Source organism: Petromyzon marinus (assembly GCF_048934315.1).
Source record: "Petromyzon marinus isolate PM22_M1 ecotype Great Lakes invasive population chromosome 70 unlocalized genomic scaffold, UKy_Petmar_22M1.pri1.0 chr70_unloc.1, whole genome shotgun sequence".
NCBI lineage: Eukaryota > Metazoa > Chordata > Hyperoartia > Petromyzontiformes > Petromyzontidae > Petromyzon > Petromyzon marinus.
This window is the reverse complement of record NW_027422603.1, coordinates 1,214,094-1,230,570: the sequence shown is the minus strand read 5'-3', so window position 1 is coordinate 1,230,570 and position 16,477 is coordinate 1,214,094. Positions and strand designations below refer to the sequence as shown.

The window sequence follows — 16,477 nt, the reverse complement described above, 5'->3', positions numbered from 1 at the left end:
TGTATGTCTGTGTGAGTGTCTGTGTGAGTGTCTGTGCGGGTGTCTGTGTGAGTGTCTGTGTGACTATTGTGGAGTGTCTGTGAGTGTCTGTGTGAGTGTGTGTGAGTGTGAGTATCTGTGTGTGTCTGTGTGAGTGTGAGTGTCTGTGTGAGTGTGAGTGTCTGTGTGTGTCTGTGTGAGCGTTTGTGTGAGTGTCTGTGTGAGTGTCTGTGTGAGTGTCTGTGTGTGTCTGTGTGAGTGTTTGTGTGAGTGTCTGTGTGAGTGTCTGTGCGAGTGTCTGTGCGAGTGTCTGTGCGAGTGTCTGTGCGAGTGTGAGTGTCTGTGTGAGTGTCTGTGTGAGTGTCTGTGTGAGTGTCTGTGTGTGTCTGTGTGAGTGTCTGTGTGAGTGTCTGTGTGAGTGTCTATGTGAGTGTCTGTGCGAGTGTCTGTGTGTGTCTGTGTGAGTGTCTGTGTGAGTGTCTGTGTGAGTGTCTGTGTGAGGGTGAGTGTCTGCGTGAGTGTCTGTGTGAGTGTCTGTGTGAGTGTCTGTGTGACTATGTGAGTGTCTGTGAGTGTCTGTGTGAGTGTCTGTGTGAGTGTGAGTGTCTGTGTGAATGTCTGTGTGAGTGTGAGTGTCTGTGTGAGTGTGAGTGTCTGTGTGTGTCTGTGTGAGCGTTTGTGTGAGTGTCTGTGTGAGTGTCTGTGTGAGTGTCTGTGTGTTCTTTTGTGTTGTTGATGTTTGTGTGAGTGTCTGTGTGAGTGTCTGTGTGAGTGTCTGTGTGAGTTTCTGTGTGAGTGTTAGTGTCTGTGTGAGTGTCTGTGTGAGTGTCTGTGTGAGTGTCTGTGTGAGTGTTAGTGTCTGTGTGAGTGTCTGTGTGAGTGTCTGTATGAGTGTCTGTGTGAGTGTCTGTGAGTGTCTGTGTGAGTGTCTGTGTGAGTGTCTGTGCGAGTTGTGAGTGTCTATGTGAGTGTCTGTGCGAGTGTGAATGTCTGTGTGAGGGTGAGTGTCTGTGTGAGTGTCTGTGTGAGTGTCTGTGTGAGTGTCTGTGAGTGTCTGTGTGAGTGTCTGTGTGAGTGTCTGTGCGAGTGTGAGTGTCTATGTGAGTGTCTGTGCGAGTGTGAGTGTCTGTGTGAGGGTGAGTGTCTGTGTGAGTGTCTGTGTGAGTGTCTGTGTGAGTGTCTGTGTGAGTGTCTGTGTGAGTGTCTGTGTGAGTGTCTGTGAGTGTCTGTGTGAGTGTCTGTGTGAGTGTCTGTGCGAGTGTGAGTGTCTGTGTGAGGGTGAGTGTCTGTGTGAGTGTCTGTGTGAGTGTCTGTGTGAGTGTCTGTGTGGGTGTCTGTGCGAGTGTGAGTGTCTGTGTGAGGGTGAGTGTCTGTGTGAGTGTCTGTGTGAGTGTCTGTGTGAGTGTGAGTGTCTGTGAGTGTCTGTGCGAGTGTCTGTTTGAGTGTCTGTGCGAGTGTGAGTGTCTGTGTGAATGTGAGTGTCTGTGTGAGTGTCTGTGTGTCTGTGTGAGTGTCTGTGTGATGTCTGTGTGGGTGTCTGTGTGAGTGTCTGTGTGAGTGTGAGTGTCTGTGTGAGTGTCTGTGTGAGTGTCTGTGTGAGTGTCTGTGTGAGTGTTAGTGTCTGTGTGAGTGTCTGTGTGAGTGTCTGTGTGAGTGTGAGTGTCTGTGTGAGTGTCTGTGTGAGTGTGAGTGTCTGTGTGAGTGTGAGTGTCTGTGTATGTCTGTGTGAGTGTCTGTGTGAGTGTCTGTGCGGGTGTCTGTGCGAGTGTGAGTGTCTGTGTGAGTGTGAGTGTCTGTGTGAGTGTGAGTGTCTGTGTATGTCTGTGTGAGTGTCTGTGCGGGTGTCTGTGCGAGTGTGAGTGTCTGTGTGAGTGTCTGTGTGAGTGTCTGTGTGAGTGTCTGTGTGGGTGTCTGTGTGAGTGTGAGTGTCTGTGTGTGTCTGTGTGAGTGTCTGTGTGAGTGTCTGTGTGGGTGTCTGTGTGAGGGTGAGTGTCTGTGTGAGTGTCTGTGTGAGTGTCTGTGAGTGTCTGTGTGAGTGTCTGTGTGAGTGTCTGTGCGAGTGTCTGTGCGAGTGTCTGTGCGAGTGTGAGTGTCTGTGTGAGTGTCTGTGTGAGTGTCTGTGTGAGTGTGAGTGTCTGTGTGTGTCTGTGTGAGTGTCTGTGTGACTATATGAGTGTCTGTGTGAGTGTCTGTGTGAGTGTCTGTGTGAGTGTCTGTGTGAGTGTGAGTGTCTGTGTGAGGGTGAGTGTCTGTGTGAGTGTCTGTGTGAGTGTCTGTGCGAGTGTCTGTGTGAGTGTCTGTGTCTGTGTGAGTGTCTGTGCGGGTGTCTGTGCGAGTGTGAGTGTCTGTGTGAGTGTCTGTGTGAGTGTCTGTGCGGGTGTCTGTGCGAGTGTGAGTGTCTGTGTGAGTGTCTGTGTGAGTGTCTGTGTGAGTGTCTGTGTGGGTGTCTGTGTGAGTGTGAGTGTCTGTGTGTGTCTGTGTGAGTGTCTGTGTGAGTGTCTGTGTGGGTGTCTGTGTGAGGGTGAGTGTCTGTGTGAGTGTCTGTGTGAGTGTGAGTGTCTGTGTGAGTGTCTGTGTGAGTGTCTGTGTGAGTGTCTGTGTGAGTGTCTGTGCGAGTGTCTGTGCGAGTGTCTGTGCGAGTGTCTGTGCGAGTGTGAGTGTCTGTGTGAGTGTCTGTGTGTGTCTGTGTGAGTGTCTGTGTGACTATGTGAGTGTCTGTGAGTGTCTGTGTGAGTGTCTGTGTGAGTGTCTGTGTGAGTGTCTGTGTGAGTGTCTGTGTGAGTGTCTGTGTGAGTGTCCGCAGGATTGGAAGGATACCCTGGTGGTCCCCCTTTTTAAGAAGGGGGACCGCACAGACTGTAACAACTACAGGGGCATCTCACTCCTCAGTGTGCCGAAAAAGGTCCTGGCAAGGATTATTCAACATCGCCTTGCCAGGCACGCTGAGGAGATGCTTGCGGAGCCCCAATGCGGTTTCAGGAAAGGGCGGTCCTGCACAGATGCCATATTTTCTGTCCGTCTGCTACAGCAGGTGTAGGGAATTCCAACACGACCTACATCTCTGCTTTATTGACCTGATCAAGGCCTATGATACCATCAGTAGGCCTGGGCTCTGGGTTGTTCTTCGTGCTTTTGGAGTACCTGACCCTCTGCTCACGATCATTAAGGACCTTCATGATGGTGAGCGGGCCCGGGTAAAACTACGTGGCCGGGAGTCAGAGCCATTCCCTGTACACCTTGGGGTGCGACAGGGATGTCCTCTGGCTCCCACATTATTTTAACATCTATTTTGACCACGTAGTTCGTGAAGCCTTTAATTGCTTTACCGGGGGAATCTCCATATGGTACAGATATAGTGGAAGGCTGATCGATGCCCGGGTGCGGTCAAGGGATGGCTCCCTATTGCTCAACCACGTTATGTATGCCGATGATTTGTTAATAGCTGCTCATTCAGAGGAGGAGTTGGAGACGCTGCTGCTGAGACTGGAGCGTGCCACTAAGAGGTGGGGCCTTACCATCAGCCCCACCAAAACTAAGCACCTGCCTGGGTATTTGTACCATCGGACACTCCACCCCCACAACTCCCAATCGGTGATGGGGCAGTTGTGGAGAGAGTGGAAAGTTTCCCATACCTGGGCAGTGTGCTTATGACCGGCTCCAGTTTAACAGCAGAGGTCTCACTCCGAATCAGTCGAGTGGCAATATCTTTTCATCGGTTGGGTAACGCTGTGTGGAAGCTACCTGGTCTGTCGCTCCGCACGAAGCTTCAGGTCTTCTCGGCCACGGTCATTCCCTCCCTTCTCTACGCTTGCGAAACGTGGACCCCCTTAATGGAGCATCTTCGCCGTTTAGAAACATTTAGACTGGCCTGCCTACGATCCATCCTGCGTTTAACCAGACTGGATTGTGTGAGCTCACAAATCCTTGAAAGATCTGGGCAAGATCCCATCGGTGAGCTCCTCCGGCGGGCAAGGCTGCGTTGGCTTGGTCAAGTAGCCCGCATGCCCAGCCACCGCATGCCGAAACAGCTTTTGTTCGGCCGGATCAAGGGGGCTAAGCGGGCGCGGCACGAGCTAGAGAAGAGATGGAGTGATGTGGTACAGGAGGACGTGGAGCTGAGTGGACTTGCCGATGACCGGTACCAGCGGTGTCAAGATCGACTTCTGTGGAGGAGGCTCGTGAAGGACGCTATTGGGCAGTTGGAGGCAGTCGCCCTCAACAACAACGGAGGGCGGAGGAGCGACGCTCACAACAACGAGCGGAGCGCCGGGTGGCTAAAGCAAAGCAGGTTGGCACGGTAGGGGGCACAGGTGGTGCATCAGCCAGTCATCTCAGTCAGTCGACCCGTGGCACCTGGGTCTGCCCTGTGACCTCCTGCCAGCGGGCGTTCGACACTTCACGTGGCCTCAGGGTGCACATGGCCTGGCACAAGCGTCGTGGTGACGTCACCGCCACCGAGTGGCGAATGGCGGTTGTTGTTGTGAGTGGGTGAGTGTGAGTGGGTGAGTGTGGGTGGGTGAGTGTGGGTGGATGAGTGTGGGTGAGTGGGTGAGTGTGGGTGGGTGAGTGTGGGTGAGCGGGTGAGTGTGGGTGAGTGGGTGAGTGTGGGTGAGTGGGTGAGTGTGGGTGGGTGAGTGTGGGTGGGTGAGTGTGGGTGAGTGGGTGAGTGTGAGTGGGTGAGTGTGAGTGGGTGAGTGTGGGTGGGTGAGTGTGGGTGAGTGGGGTAAGTGTGAGTGGGTGAGTGTGAGTGGGTGAGTGTGGGTGAATGAGTGTGGGTGAGTGGGTGAGTGAGTGTGGGTGAGCGGGTGAGTCCCACCTGAAGCAGGTGGGCCAGGCTGGGCCTGTGAGTGAAGGCCTCCACCAGCTGGTGCAGGATGATGTTGTGGCAGTTGCTGGAGCCTGAGTTGGGGCCCACGGTGCCCAGCGCCAGCTGGAACTTGTGGGCAGTGGGCAGCCACTGCACGCTGATCTGTGGGGCAGCCACAACCACCACCACCACCGCCACAACCATCACAACATCAACAACCATCAATGCATCCATCACAATCACCACAACAACCATCACAATCACCACAACAACGACCACCACATCCATCACAACGAACATCAACAACCATCACAACAACCATCACAACCACCATATTAAAAACCATAAATACCACTATAAAAATCAGACTGAGGAGGTGGTGAGTAAGTGGTGAGTGGGTGGTGAGTGAATGAGTGGTGAGTGGGTGGTGAGTGAGTGAGTGAGTGGTGTGTGAGTGGTGAGTAGGTTGTGAGTCGGTAGTGAGTTGGTGGTGAGTGAGTGGGTGGTGAGTGAGTGGGTGGTGAGTGAGTGGGTGGTAGTGAGTGAGTGGGTGGTGAGTGAGTGGTGAGTGAGTGGGTGGTGAGTGGGTGGGTGGTGAGTGTGTGGTGAGTGGGTGGTGAGTGAGTGGGTGGTGAGGTGGTGTGAGTGGGTGGTGAGTGGGTGGTGAGTGAGTGTGTGGTGAGTGTGTGTTGAGTGAGTGGGTGGTGAGTGAATGGGTGGTGAATGGGTGGTGAGTGGATGGTGAGTGTGGTGAGTGAGTGATGAGTGAGTGTGTGGTGAGTGAGTGGTGAGTGAGTGGTGAGTGAGTGGGTGTGAGTGAGTGGGTGGTGAGTGAGAGGGTGGTGAGTGAGTGGTGAGTGAGTGAGTGGTGAGTGGTGAGTGAGTGGGTGGTGAGTGAGTGGTGAGTGTGTGGTGAGTGAGTGGATAGTGAGTGAGTGGGTGGTGAGTGAGTCGCTCCGCACTAAGCTTCAGGTCTTCTCGGCCACGGTCATTCCCTCCCTTCTCTACGCTTGCGAAACGTGGACCCCCCTAATGGATTATCTTCGCCGGTTAGAAACATTTAGGCTGGCCTGCCTACGATCCATCCTGGGTTTAACCAGACTGGATTGTGTGAGGAGCTCACAAATCCTTGAAAGATCTGGGCAAGGTCCCATCGGTGAGCTCCTCCGGCAGGCAAGGCTACGATGGCTGGGTCATGTAGCCCGCATGCCCAGTCACCGCATGCCGAAACAGCTTTTGTTCGGCCGGATCGAGGGGGCTAAACGGGCGCGCACGGGCTAGAGAGGAGATGGAGTGATGTGGTACAGGAGGACGTGGAGCTGAGTGGACTTGCCGATGACTGGTACCAGCGGTGTCAAGATCGGCCTCTGTGGAGGAGGCTCGTGAAGGACGCTACTGGGCAGTTGGAGGTAGTCGCCCTCCAACAACAACGGAGGGCGGAGGAGCGACGCTCACGACAACGAGCGAGTGCCGGGTGGCTAAAGCACAGCAGGTTGGCACAGTAGGGGGCACAGGTGGTGCACCAGCCAGCCATCTCAGTCAGTCGACCCGTGGCACCTGGGTCTGCCCCGTGACCTCCTGCCAGCGGGCGTTCGACACTTCACGTGGCCTCAAGGTGCACATGTCCTGGCACAAGCGTCGTGGTGACGTCACCGCCACTTAGTGGCGAATGGCGGTTGTTGTTGGTGAGCGAGTGGGTGGTGAATGGGTGCTGAGTGTGTGGGTGGTGAGTGAGTGGTGAGTGGGTGGAGAAAGTGTGGTGAGTGAGTGGTGAGTGAGTGAGTGGGTGGGTGGTGAGTGAGTGGTGAGTGAGTGGGTGGTGAGTGATGGTGAGTGAGTGGTGAGTGGTGAGTGATGGTGAGTGAGTGGTGAGTGATGGTGAGTGAGTGGTGAGTGAGTGGTGAGTGAGTGGAGGGTAGTGATGGTGAGTGGTGAGTGAGTGGTGAGTGAGTGGTGAGTGAGTGTGTGGTGAGTGAGTGGTGAGTGAGTGGTGAGTGAGTGGGTGGTGAGTGAGAGGGTGGTGAATGAGTGGTGAGTGAGTGAGTGGTGAGTGGTGAGTGAGTGGGTGGTGAGTGAGTGGTGAGTGTGTGGTGAGTGAGTGGATAGTGAGTGAGTGGATAGTGAGTGAGTGGGTGGTGAGTAAGTTGTGAGCGAGTGGTGAGTAAGTGGGTGGTGAGTGGGTGGTGAGTGAGTGGTGAGTGAGTGGGTGGTGAGTGGATGGTGAGTGAGTGGGTGGTGAGTGAGTGAGTGAGAGTGTGGTGAGTGGGTGTTGAATGGGTGGTGAGTGGATGGTGAGTGAGTGGTGAGTGGATGGTGAGTGAGTGAGTGGTGAGTGAGTGGGTGGTGAATTGGTGGCGAGTGGATGGTGAGTGAGTGCTGAGTGAGTAGTGAGTGAGTGGGTGGTGAGTGAGTGGTGACTGAGTGGGTGGTGAGTGGGTGGTGAGTGTGTGGTGAGTGTGTGGGTGGTGAGTGAGTCGCTCCGCACTAAGCTTCAGGTCTTCTCGGCCACGGTCATTCCCTCCCTTCTCTACGCTTGCGAAACGTGGACCCCCCTAATGGAACATCTTCGCCGGTTAGAAACATTTAGGCTGGCCTGCCTACGATCCATCCTGGGTTTAACCAGACTGGATTGTGTGAGGAGCTCACAAATCCTTGAAAGATCTGGGCAAGGTCCCATCGGTGAGCTCCTCCGGCAGGCAAGGCTGCGATGGCTGGGTCATGTAGCCCGCATGCCCAGTCACCGCATGCCGAAACAGCTTTTGTTTGGCCGGATCGAGGGGGCTAAACGGGCGCGGCATGGGCTAGAGAGGAGATGGAGTGATGTGGTACAGGAGGACGTGGAGCTGAGTGGACTTGCCGATGACTGGTACCAGCGGTGTCAAGATCGGCCTCTGTGGAGGAGGCTCGTGAAGGACGCTACTGGGCAGTTGGAGGCAGTCGCCCTCCAACAACAACAGAGGGCGGAGGAGCGACGCTCACGACAACGAGCGGAGCGCCGGGTGGCTAAAGCACAGCAGGTTGGCACAGTAGGGGGCACAGGTGGTGCATCAGCCAGTCATCTCAGTCAGTCGACCCGTGGCACCTGGGTCTGCCCCGTGACCTCCTGCCAGCGGGCGTCGTGGTGACGTCACCGCCACTTAGTGGCGAATGGCGGTTGTTGTTGGTGAGCGAGTGGGTGGTGAATGGGTGGTGAGTGTGTGGGTGGTGAGTGAGTGGTGAGTGGGTGGTGAAAGTGTGGTGAGTGAGTGGTGAGTGAGTGAGTGGGTGGGTGGTGAGTGAGTGGTGAGTGAGTGGGTGGTGAGTGATGGTGAGTGAGTGGTGAGTGGTGAGTGATGGTGAGTGGTGAGTGATGGTGAGTGATGGTGAGTGAGTGATGGTGAGTGATGGTGAGTGGTGAGTGAGTGGTGAGTGGTGAGTGAGTGGTGAGTGGGGAGTGAGTGGTGAGTGAGTGGTGAGTGAGTGGTGAGTGAGTGGTGAGTGATGGTGAGTGAGTGGTGAGTGAGTGGTGAGTGAGTGGTGAGTGGGTGATGGTGAGTGGTGAGTGAGTGGTGAGTGAGTGGTGAGTGGTGAGCGAGTGGTGAGTGAGTGGTGAGTGATGGTGAGTGAGTGGTGAGTGGTGAGTGAGTGGTGAGTGAGTGGTGAGTGAGTGATGGTGAGTGGTTAGTGGTGAGTGAGTGGTGAGTGGTGAGTGAGTGGTGAGTGATGGTGAGTGAGTGATGGTGAGTGATGGTGAGTGGTGAGTGAGTGGTGAGTGAGTGGTGAGTGAGTGGTGAGTGGTGAGTGATGGTGAGTGAGTGGTGAGTGAGTGGTGAGTGATGGTGAGTGAGTGATGGTGAGTGATGGTGAGTGGTGAGTGAGTGGTGAGTGGGGAGTGAGTGGTGAGTGAGTGGTGAGTGAGTAGTGAGTGATGGTGAGTGAGTGGTGAGTGAGTGGTGAGTGAGTGGTGAGTGGGTGATGGTGAGTGGTGAGTGAGTGGTGAGTGAGTGGTGAGTGGTGAGTGAGTGGTGAGTGAGTGATGGTGAGTGATGGTGAGTGGTGAGTGAGTGGTGAGTGATGGTGAGTGAGCGGTGAGTGGTGAGTGAGTGGTGAGTGAGTGGTGAGTGGTGAGTGAGTGGTGAGTGAGTGGTGAGTGAGTGATGGTGAGTGGTTAGTGGTGAGTGGTGAGTGGTGAGTGAGTGGTGGTGAGTGGTGAATGAGTGGTGAGTGATGGTGAGTGAGTGATGGTGAGTGGTGAGTGGTGAGTGAGTGGTGAGTGAGTGGTGGTGAGTGGTGAGTGAGTGGTGAGTGAGTGGTGAGTGAGTGATGGTGAGTGAGTGGTGAGTGAGTGGTGAGTGAGTGGTGAGTGATGGTGAGTGAGTGGTGAGTGGTGAGTGAGTGGTGAGTGAGTGGTGAGTGGTGAGTGAGTGGTGAGTGAGTGAGTGGTGAGTGAGTGGTGAGTGAGTGAGTGGTGAGCGAGTGGTGAGTGAGTGGTGAGTGGTGAGTGAGTGGTGAGTGAGTGAGTGGTGAGTGAGTGAGTGGTGAGTGAGTGGTGAGTGATGGTGAGTGGTGAGTGAATGGTGAGTGAGTGGTGGTGAGTGGTGGTGAGTGGTGAGTGAGTGATGAGTGAGTGGTGAGTGAGTGGTGAGTGAGTGAGTGGTGAGTGATGGTGAGTGATGGTGAGTGAGTGGTGAGTGAGTGGTGAGTGGTGAGTGAGTGGTGAGTGAGTGGTGAGTAATGGTGAGTGAGTGATGGTGAGTGATGGTGAGTGAGTGGTGAGTGAGTGGTGAGTGGGTGATGGTGAGTGGTGAGTGAGTGGTGAGTGGTGAGTGAGTGGTGAGTGGTGAGTGAGTGGTGAGTGATGGTGAGTGGTGAGTGAGTGGTGAGTGATGGTGAGTGAGTGGTGAGTGAGTGGTGAGTGAGTGGTGAGTGGTGAGTGAGTGGTGAGTGAGTGGTGAGAGGGTGATGGTGAGTGGTTAGTGGTGAGTGAGTGGTGAGTGAGTGGTGGTGAGTGGTGAGTGAGTGGTGAGTGATGGTGAGTGAGTGATGGTGAGTGAGTGGTGAGTGGTGAGTGAGTGGTGAGTGAGTGGTGGTGAGTGGTGAGTGAGTGGTGAGTGAGTGGTGAGTGAGTGGTGGTGAGTGGTGGTGAGTGAGTGATGGTGAGTGAGTGGTGAGTGAGTGGTGAGTGAGTGGTGAGTGAGTGGTGAGTGGTGAGTGAGTGGTGAGTGAGTGAGTGGTGAGTGAGTGGTGAGTGGTGAGTGAGTGGTGAGCGAGTGGTGAGTGAGTGGTGAGTGGTGAGTGAGTGGTGAGTGAGTGGTGAGTGAGTGAGTGGTGAGTGAGTGGTGAGTGAGTGGTGAGTGAGTGAGTGGTGAGTGAGTGGTGAGTGATGGTGAGTGGTGAGTGAGTGGTGAGTGAGTGGTGAGTGAGTGGTGGTGAGTGGTGGTGAGTGGTGAGTGGTGAGTGAGTGATGAGTGAGTGGTGAGTGAGTGGTGAGTGAGTGGTGAGTGGTGAGTGAGTGATGGTGAGTGAGTGGTGAGTGGTGAGTGAGTGGTGAGTGAGTGGTGAGTGAGTGGGTGGTGAGTGAGTGGTGAGTGAGTGGGTGGGTGGTGAGTGAGTGGTGAGTGAGTGGTGAGTGAGTGGTGAGTGAGTGGGTGGGTGGTGAGTGAGTGGTGAGTGATGGTGAGTGGTGAGTGAGCGAGTGGTGAGTGAGTGGTGAGTGAGTGGTGAGTGAGTGGTGAGTGAGTGGTGAGTGAGTGGTGAGTGAGTGGTGGTGAGTGGTGGTGAGTGGTGAGTGAGTGGTGAGTGAGTGATGAGTGAGTGGTGAGTGAGTGGTGAGTGAGTGGTGAGTGAGTGATGGTGAGTGAGTGATGGTGAGTGAGTGGTGAGTGGTGAGTGAGTGGTGAGTGAGTGGGTGGGTGGTGAGTAAGTGGTGAGTGAGTGGGTGGGTGGTGAGTGAGTGGTGAGTGAGTGGTGAGTGAGTGAGTGGTGAGTGAGTGGTGAGTGAGTGGGTGGGTGGTGAGTGAGTGGTGAGTGAGTGGGTGGTGAGTGAGTGAGTGATGGTGAGTGGTGAGTGAGTGGTGAGTGAGTGGTGAGTGATGGTGAGTGAGTGATGGTGAGTGGTGAGTGAGTGATGGTGAGTGAGTGGTGAGTGATGGTGAGTGATGGTGAGTGGTGAGTGATGGTGAGTGATGGTGAGTGAGTGGTGAGTGAGTGAGTGGTGAGTGGTGAGTGATGGTGAGTGGTGAGTGATGGTGAGTGATGGTGAGTGAGTGATGGTGAGTGGTGAGTGAGTGGTGAGTGAGTGATGGTGAGTGGTGAGCGTACCGAGCTGCCCTTGTTGGGTCCGTAACACAGCACCAGCTTCTTGTAGGTGTAGGTGCGCACCTCCGCAAACTGGCTGAAGTGAACAGTCGTCTCTATAACAACAACAATAACAACAACAACAATAACAACAACAATAACAACAATAACAACAACAACAATAACAACAACAATAACAACAACAATAACAACAATCGATACATCCACAACCACCACGACAACAACAATCACTCGCTCACTGCGGGTGAGCCAGCGAGTGACTGAGCGAGTGAGTGGGCGGATGAGCGATTGAGCGAGCGAGTGACTGAGCGAGCGAGTGAGTGAGCGAGTGAGTGAGTGAGCGAGTGAGCGAGCGAGTGACTGAGCGATTGAGTGGGCGGGTGAGTGAGTGAGCGACCGAGCGAGTGGGTGGGTAAGTGAGCGAGCGATTGAGTGAGTGAGTGAGCGAGTGAGTGAGCGAGTGGGTGGGTGGGTGAGCGAGTGGGTGGGTAAGTGAGCGATCGAGCGAGTGGGTGGGTAAGTGAGCGAGCGAGTGAGTGAGCGAGCGAGTGACTGAGCGAGTGAGCGAGCGAGTGAATGAACGAGCGAGTGACTGAGCGAGTGAGTGGGCGGATGAGCGAATGAGCGAGTGACTGAGCGAGTGAGCGAGCGAGTGAATGAGCGAGCGAGTGACTGAGCGAGTGAGTGGGCGGATGAGTGAATGAGCGAGCGGTCGAGTGACTGAGCGAGTGAGTGGGCTGGTAAGCGAATGAGTGAGTGGGCGGGTGAGTGAGCGAGTGAGCGAGCGAGTGGGCGGGTGAGCGAGCGAGTGAGTGAGCGAGTGAGTGAGCGAGTGGGTGGGCGGGTGAGCGAGTGAGCGAGTGGGCGGGTGAGCGAGTGAGCGAGTGGGCGGGTGAGCGAGTGGGCGGGTGAGCGAGCGAGTGAGTGAGCGAGTGAGTGAGCGAGTGAGTGAGCGAGTGGGTGGGCGGTTGAGCGAGTGAGTGAAAGAGCGAGTGAGCGAGCGAGTGACTGAGCGAGTGAGCGAGTGAGTGAATGAGCGAGCGAGTGACTGAGCGAGTGAGTGGGCGGGTGAGTGAGTGAGCGACCGAGCGAGTGGGTGGGTAAGTGAGCGAGCAAATGAGTGAGTGAGTGAGCGAGCGAGTGAGCGAGTGAGTGAGCGAGTGGGTGGGTGAGCGAGTGGGTGGGTAAGTGAGCGAGTGAGCGAGCGAGTGAATGAGCGAGCGAGTGACTGAGCGAGTGAGTGGGCGGATGAGCGAATGAGCGAGTGAATGAGCGAGCGGTCGAGTGACTGAGCGAGTGAGTGGGCTGGTAAGCGAATGAGTGGGCGGGTGAGCGAGCGGTCGAGTGACTGAGCGAGCGAGTGGGCGGGTGAGCGAGCGAGTGAGCGAGCGAGTGGGTGGGCGGGTGAGCGAGTGAGTGAGTGGGCGAGTGAGCGAGCGAGCGAGTGGGCGGGTGGGTAAGTGAGCGAGCGATTGAGTGAGCGGGTGAGCGAGCGAGTGGGTGGGCGGGTGAGCGAGTGGGTGGGTAAGTGAGAGAGTGAGTGAGCGAGTGAGCGAGTGAGCGAGTGAGTGAATGAGCGAGCGAGTGACTGAGCGAGTGAGTGGGCGGGTGAGCGAGCGATTGAGTGAGTGAGTGAGGGAGCGAGTGGGTGGGCGGGTGAGCGAGTGAGTGAGTAGGCGGGTGAGCGAGCGAGTGAGTGAGCGAGTGGGTGGGCGGGTGAGCGAGTGAGCGAGTGGGTGGGCGGGTGAGCGAGTGGGTGAGTAGGCGGGTGAGCGAGCGAGTGAGTGAGCGAGTGGGTGGGCGGGTGAGCGAGTGGGTGGGTGAGTGAGCGAGTGGGCGGGCGAGCGAGTGAGCGACTCACCGTGCAGCGTGTGAGAGAAGTCGAGCACGCAGCTGTAGAGGCGTGAGATGGAGCGCCAGTCGTCCAGGAACGCGTGGAGGACCCGGCGGCTCCCGGCCGGCTGTGCCGGGGGGCTCTCGTAGGTGAGGTAGACGCGGCGCACGGGGCCTGCAGCACACAGACACAGAACCCCCACCACCACCACCACCATCAACATCACCACTCTCACCACTCTCACCACCACCACCATCAACATCACCACCACTCTCACCACCACCACTATCACCACCACTCTCACCACTATCACTCTCACCACCACAACCACTATCACCACCACCATCACCAACATCACCACCACCACTCTCACCACCACCACTCTCACCACTCTCACCACCACCACTCTCACCACCACCACCACCACCACTATCACCACCACCACTCTCACCACCCCCACCACCACTCTCACCACCACTCTCACCACCACCACCACCACTCTCACCACCACTCTCACCACCACCACCACCACCACTATCACCACCACCACTCTCACCACTATCACCACCACCACTCTCACCACCACCACCACTCTCACCACCACCACTCTCACCACTATCACCACCACCACCACTCTCACCACCACCACTCTCACCACCACCACCACCACCACTCTCACCACTATCACCACCACCACTCTCACCACCACCACCACCACCACTCTCACCACCACCACCACTCTCACCACCACCACTCTCACCACCACCACCACTATCACCACCACCCCGTGTAGCCTGGCACGGCCTGTTAGGGCCTCGTAGTAGTAAGTAGCAGCGGCACAGCCTATGAAGGCCGCCATTGTGGCACCCAAGGGGGGTCGGTGGCCAGCACCACGCACGACCCGGGCGTCTTTGTCTCCCTCGTGACGGGGGGGGGGGGGCGGGGGGTGGGGGGGGCGGGGGGCCGTGCAGCGGTGCCGCCCCAACTCCACTGGGTGCAGTGCGTTGTGTGTGGTGTGTACAGTGTACAGTGTAGTGTACAGTGCAGTGTACAGTGCAGTGTACAGTGTAGTGTGGTGTACGGTGTAGTGTGCAGTGTAGTGTACAGTGTAGTGTGCGGTGTAGTGTACAGTGTAGTGTACGGCGTAGTGCACAGTGTAGTGTGGTGTACAGTGTAGTGTGCAGTGTAGTGTACAGTGTAGTGTGCAGTGTGGTGTGCAGTGTAGTGTACAGTTTGGTGTGCAGTGTAGTGTACAGTGTAGTGTGAAGTGTAGTGTACAGTGTAGTGTGCAATGTGCAGTGTGGTGTACAGTGCAGTGTACAGTGTAGTGTGGTGTACAGTGTAGTGTGCGGTGTACCGCGCAGTGTAGTGTACAGTGTAGTGTGGTGTACAGTGTGGTGTACAGTGTAGTGTGGTGTACAGTGTAGTGTGCGGTGTACCGCGCAGTGTAGTGTACAGTGTAGTCTGGTGTACAGTGTGGTGTACAGTGTGGTGTGGTGTACAGTGTAGTGTGCAGTGTAGTGTGCAGTGCAATGTGTAGTGTACAGTGTGGTGTGGTGTACAGTGCAGTGTGCAGTGCACAGTGCAGCGTGGTGTACAGTGCAGTGTGCAGTGCACAGTGCAGTGTGCAGTGCAGTGTGTAGTGTAGTGTGTAGTGTACAGTGTGGTGTGGTGTACAGTGCAGTGTGTAGTGTACAGTGTGCAGTGCAGTGTACAGTGCAGTGTGTGGTGTACAGTGTAGTGCGGTGTACAGTGCAGGGTGTAGTGTGCAGTGTAGTGTACAGTGTAGCCTGGTGTACAGTGTAGTGTGGTGTACAGTACAGTGTACAGTGTGGTGTGCGGTGTACAGTGCAACACGCGGTGCAGGGGTCGTGCACAGTGTGGTGTTGTGTACAGTTGGGTATCGCATACAGTGTAATGGGTGGTGTACAGTGCGGCGTGTGCAGTGTGGACCCTGCTCGCAGGGCGAGGTCCTTCCTCCGTGCTCTTTGCGGTGCCGTGCGGTGCGGTGCGGTGTGGTGCCGTGCCGTGTCGTGCCGTGCCGTGTGGTGCCGTGTGGTGCCGTGTGGTGCGGTGTGGTGCCGTGCGGTGCCGTGTGGTGCCGTGTGGTGCCGTGCCGTGTGGTGCCGTGTGGTGCCGTGTGGCGCCGTGCGGTGCGGTGCGGTGCCGTGCGGCGTGTACCCTGCTCTCTGGGTGAGGTGCTGTGCACGGGGCAGCCTGTGAATGCCAGCTCCACCAGCCAGGTGCGATTGTTGCGGCCCTGCAACCGCATGGTGCAGTCCAGCAGCGAGCGCTCCAGCTCGCCGCACGCCTCCACGCCCACCTCCATGCACGGCGGGATCCTGCAGCAGGGAGCACGCGGCACGCAGCGGGGAGCAGCAGGAAACAGCGGGGAGCGTGCAGCAGCAGCAGCAGCAGGGAGCAGCAGGGAGCATACAGCAGCAGCAGCAGCAGGCAGCACACAGCAGCAGCAGCAGCACACAGCAGCAGCAGCAGGGAGCACACAGCAGGGAGCACACAGCAGCAGGGAGCACACAGCAGCAGGGAGCACACAGCAGCAGGGAGCACACAGCAGCAGCAGGGAGCACACAGCAGCAGCAGCAGCAGCAGGGAGCACACAGTAGCAGCAGGGAGCACACAGCAGGGAGCACACAGCAGCAGCAGAGAGCACACAGCAGCAGGGAGCACACAGCAGCAGGGAGCACACAGCAGCAGCAGGGAGCACACAGCAGGGAGCACACAGCAGCAGCAGGGAGCACACAGCAGCAGGGAGCACACAGCAGGGAGCACACAGCAGCAGCAGAGAGCACACAGCAGCAGGGAGCACACAGCAGGGAGCACACAGCAGCAGCAGAGAGCACACAGCAGCAGGGAGCACACAGCAGCAGGGAGTACACAGCAGCAGCAGGGAGCACACAGCAGCAGCAGCAGGAAGCAGCAGCAGCAGGGAGCAGCAGCAGCAGAACAAAATGTCGGGCAGCATGCAGTATGGAGTAGCGGCACGGAGTGGCGGCACGGAGTGGCGGTGAGCGTGAATGAGCACAGAGAAGCGTTCAGAGTGGTTAGTGTGTGTCCAGTACACACACAAGGGCTTGGTCTGTGTGTAAGTACGTGTGTGAGTAGTACACGTGTGTGTGTGTACACGTGTGTGAGTAGTACACGTGTGTGTGTGTGTACACGTGTGTGAGTGTACACGTGTGTGTGTGTGTGTACACGTGTGTGAGTAGTACACACGTGTGTGTGTGTACACGTGTGTGTGTGTGTGTGTACACGTGTGTGAGTGTACACGTGTGTGTACATGTGTGTGTGTGTACACGTGTGTGTGTGTACACGTGTGTACGTGTGTGAGTAGTACACGTGTGTGTACACGTGTGTGAGTGTACACGTGTGTGAGTGTACACGTGTGTGAGTAGTACACATGTGTGAGTAGTACACGTGTGTGTGTACACGTGTGTGAGTGTGCACGTGTGTGTACATGTGTGTGAGTGTACACGTGTGTGTGTGTGTGTACACGTGTGTGTACATGTGTGTGAGTGTACACGTGTGTGTGTGTGTGTACA

The 16,477-nt window shown here is 56.3% G+C and overlaps 1 protein-coding gene across 1 annotated transcript in view; it reads right to left on the bottom strand.

Annotated features, from left to right (window-relative positions):
• Nucleotides 1-16,477, bottom strand: part of MED14 (mediator complex subunit 14) — a 106,198-nt gene that overhangs the window by 39,194 nt on the left and 50,527 nt on the right. The window contains exons 18-21 of the mRNA XM_076058293.1: nt 15,099-15,259; nt 12,945-13,091; nt 11,087-11,178; nt 4,388-4,948 (exon numbers count right to left, since the gene is read on the bottom strand). Coding sequence (XP_075914408.1) covers nt 4,388-4,948; nt 11,087-11,178; nt 12,945-13,091; nt 15,099-15,259 — 961 coding nt within the window. The remainder of the gene's footprint in view (nt 1-4,387; nt 4,949-11,086; nt 11,179-12,944; nt 13,092-15,098; nt 15,260-16,477) is intronic.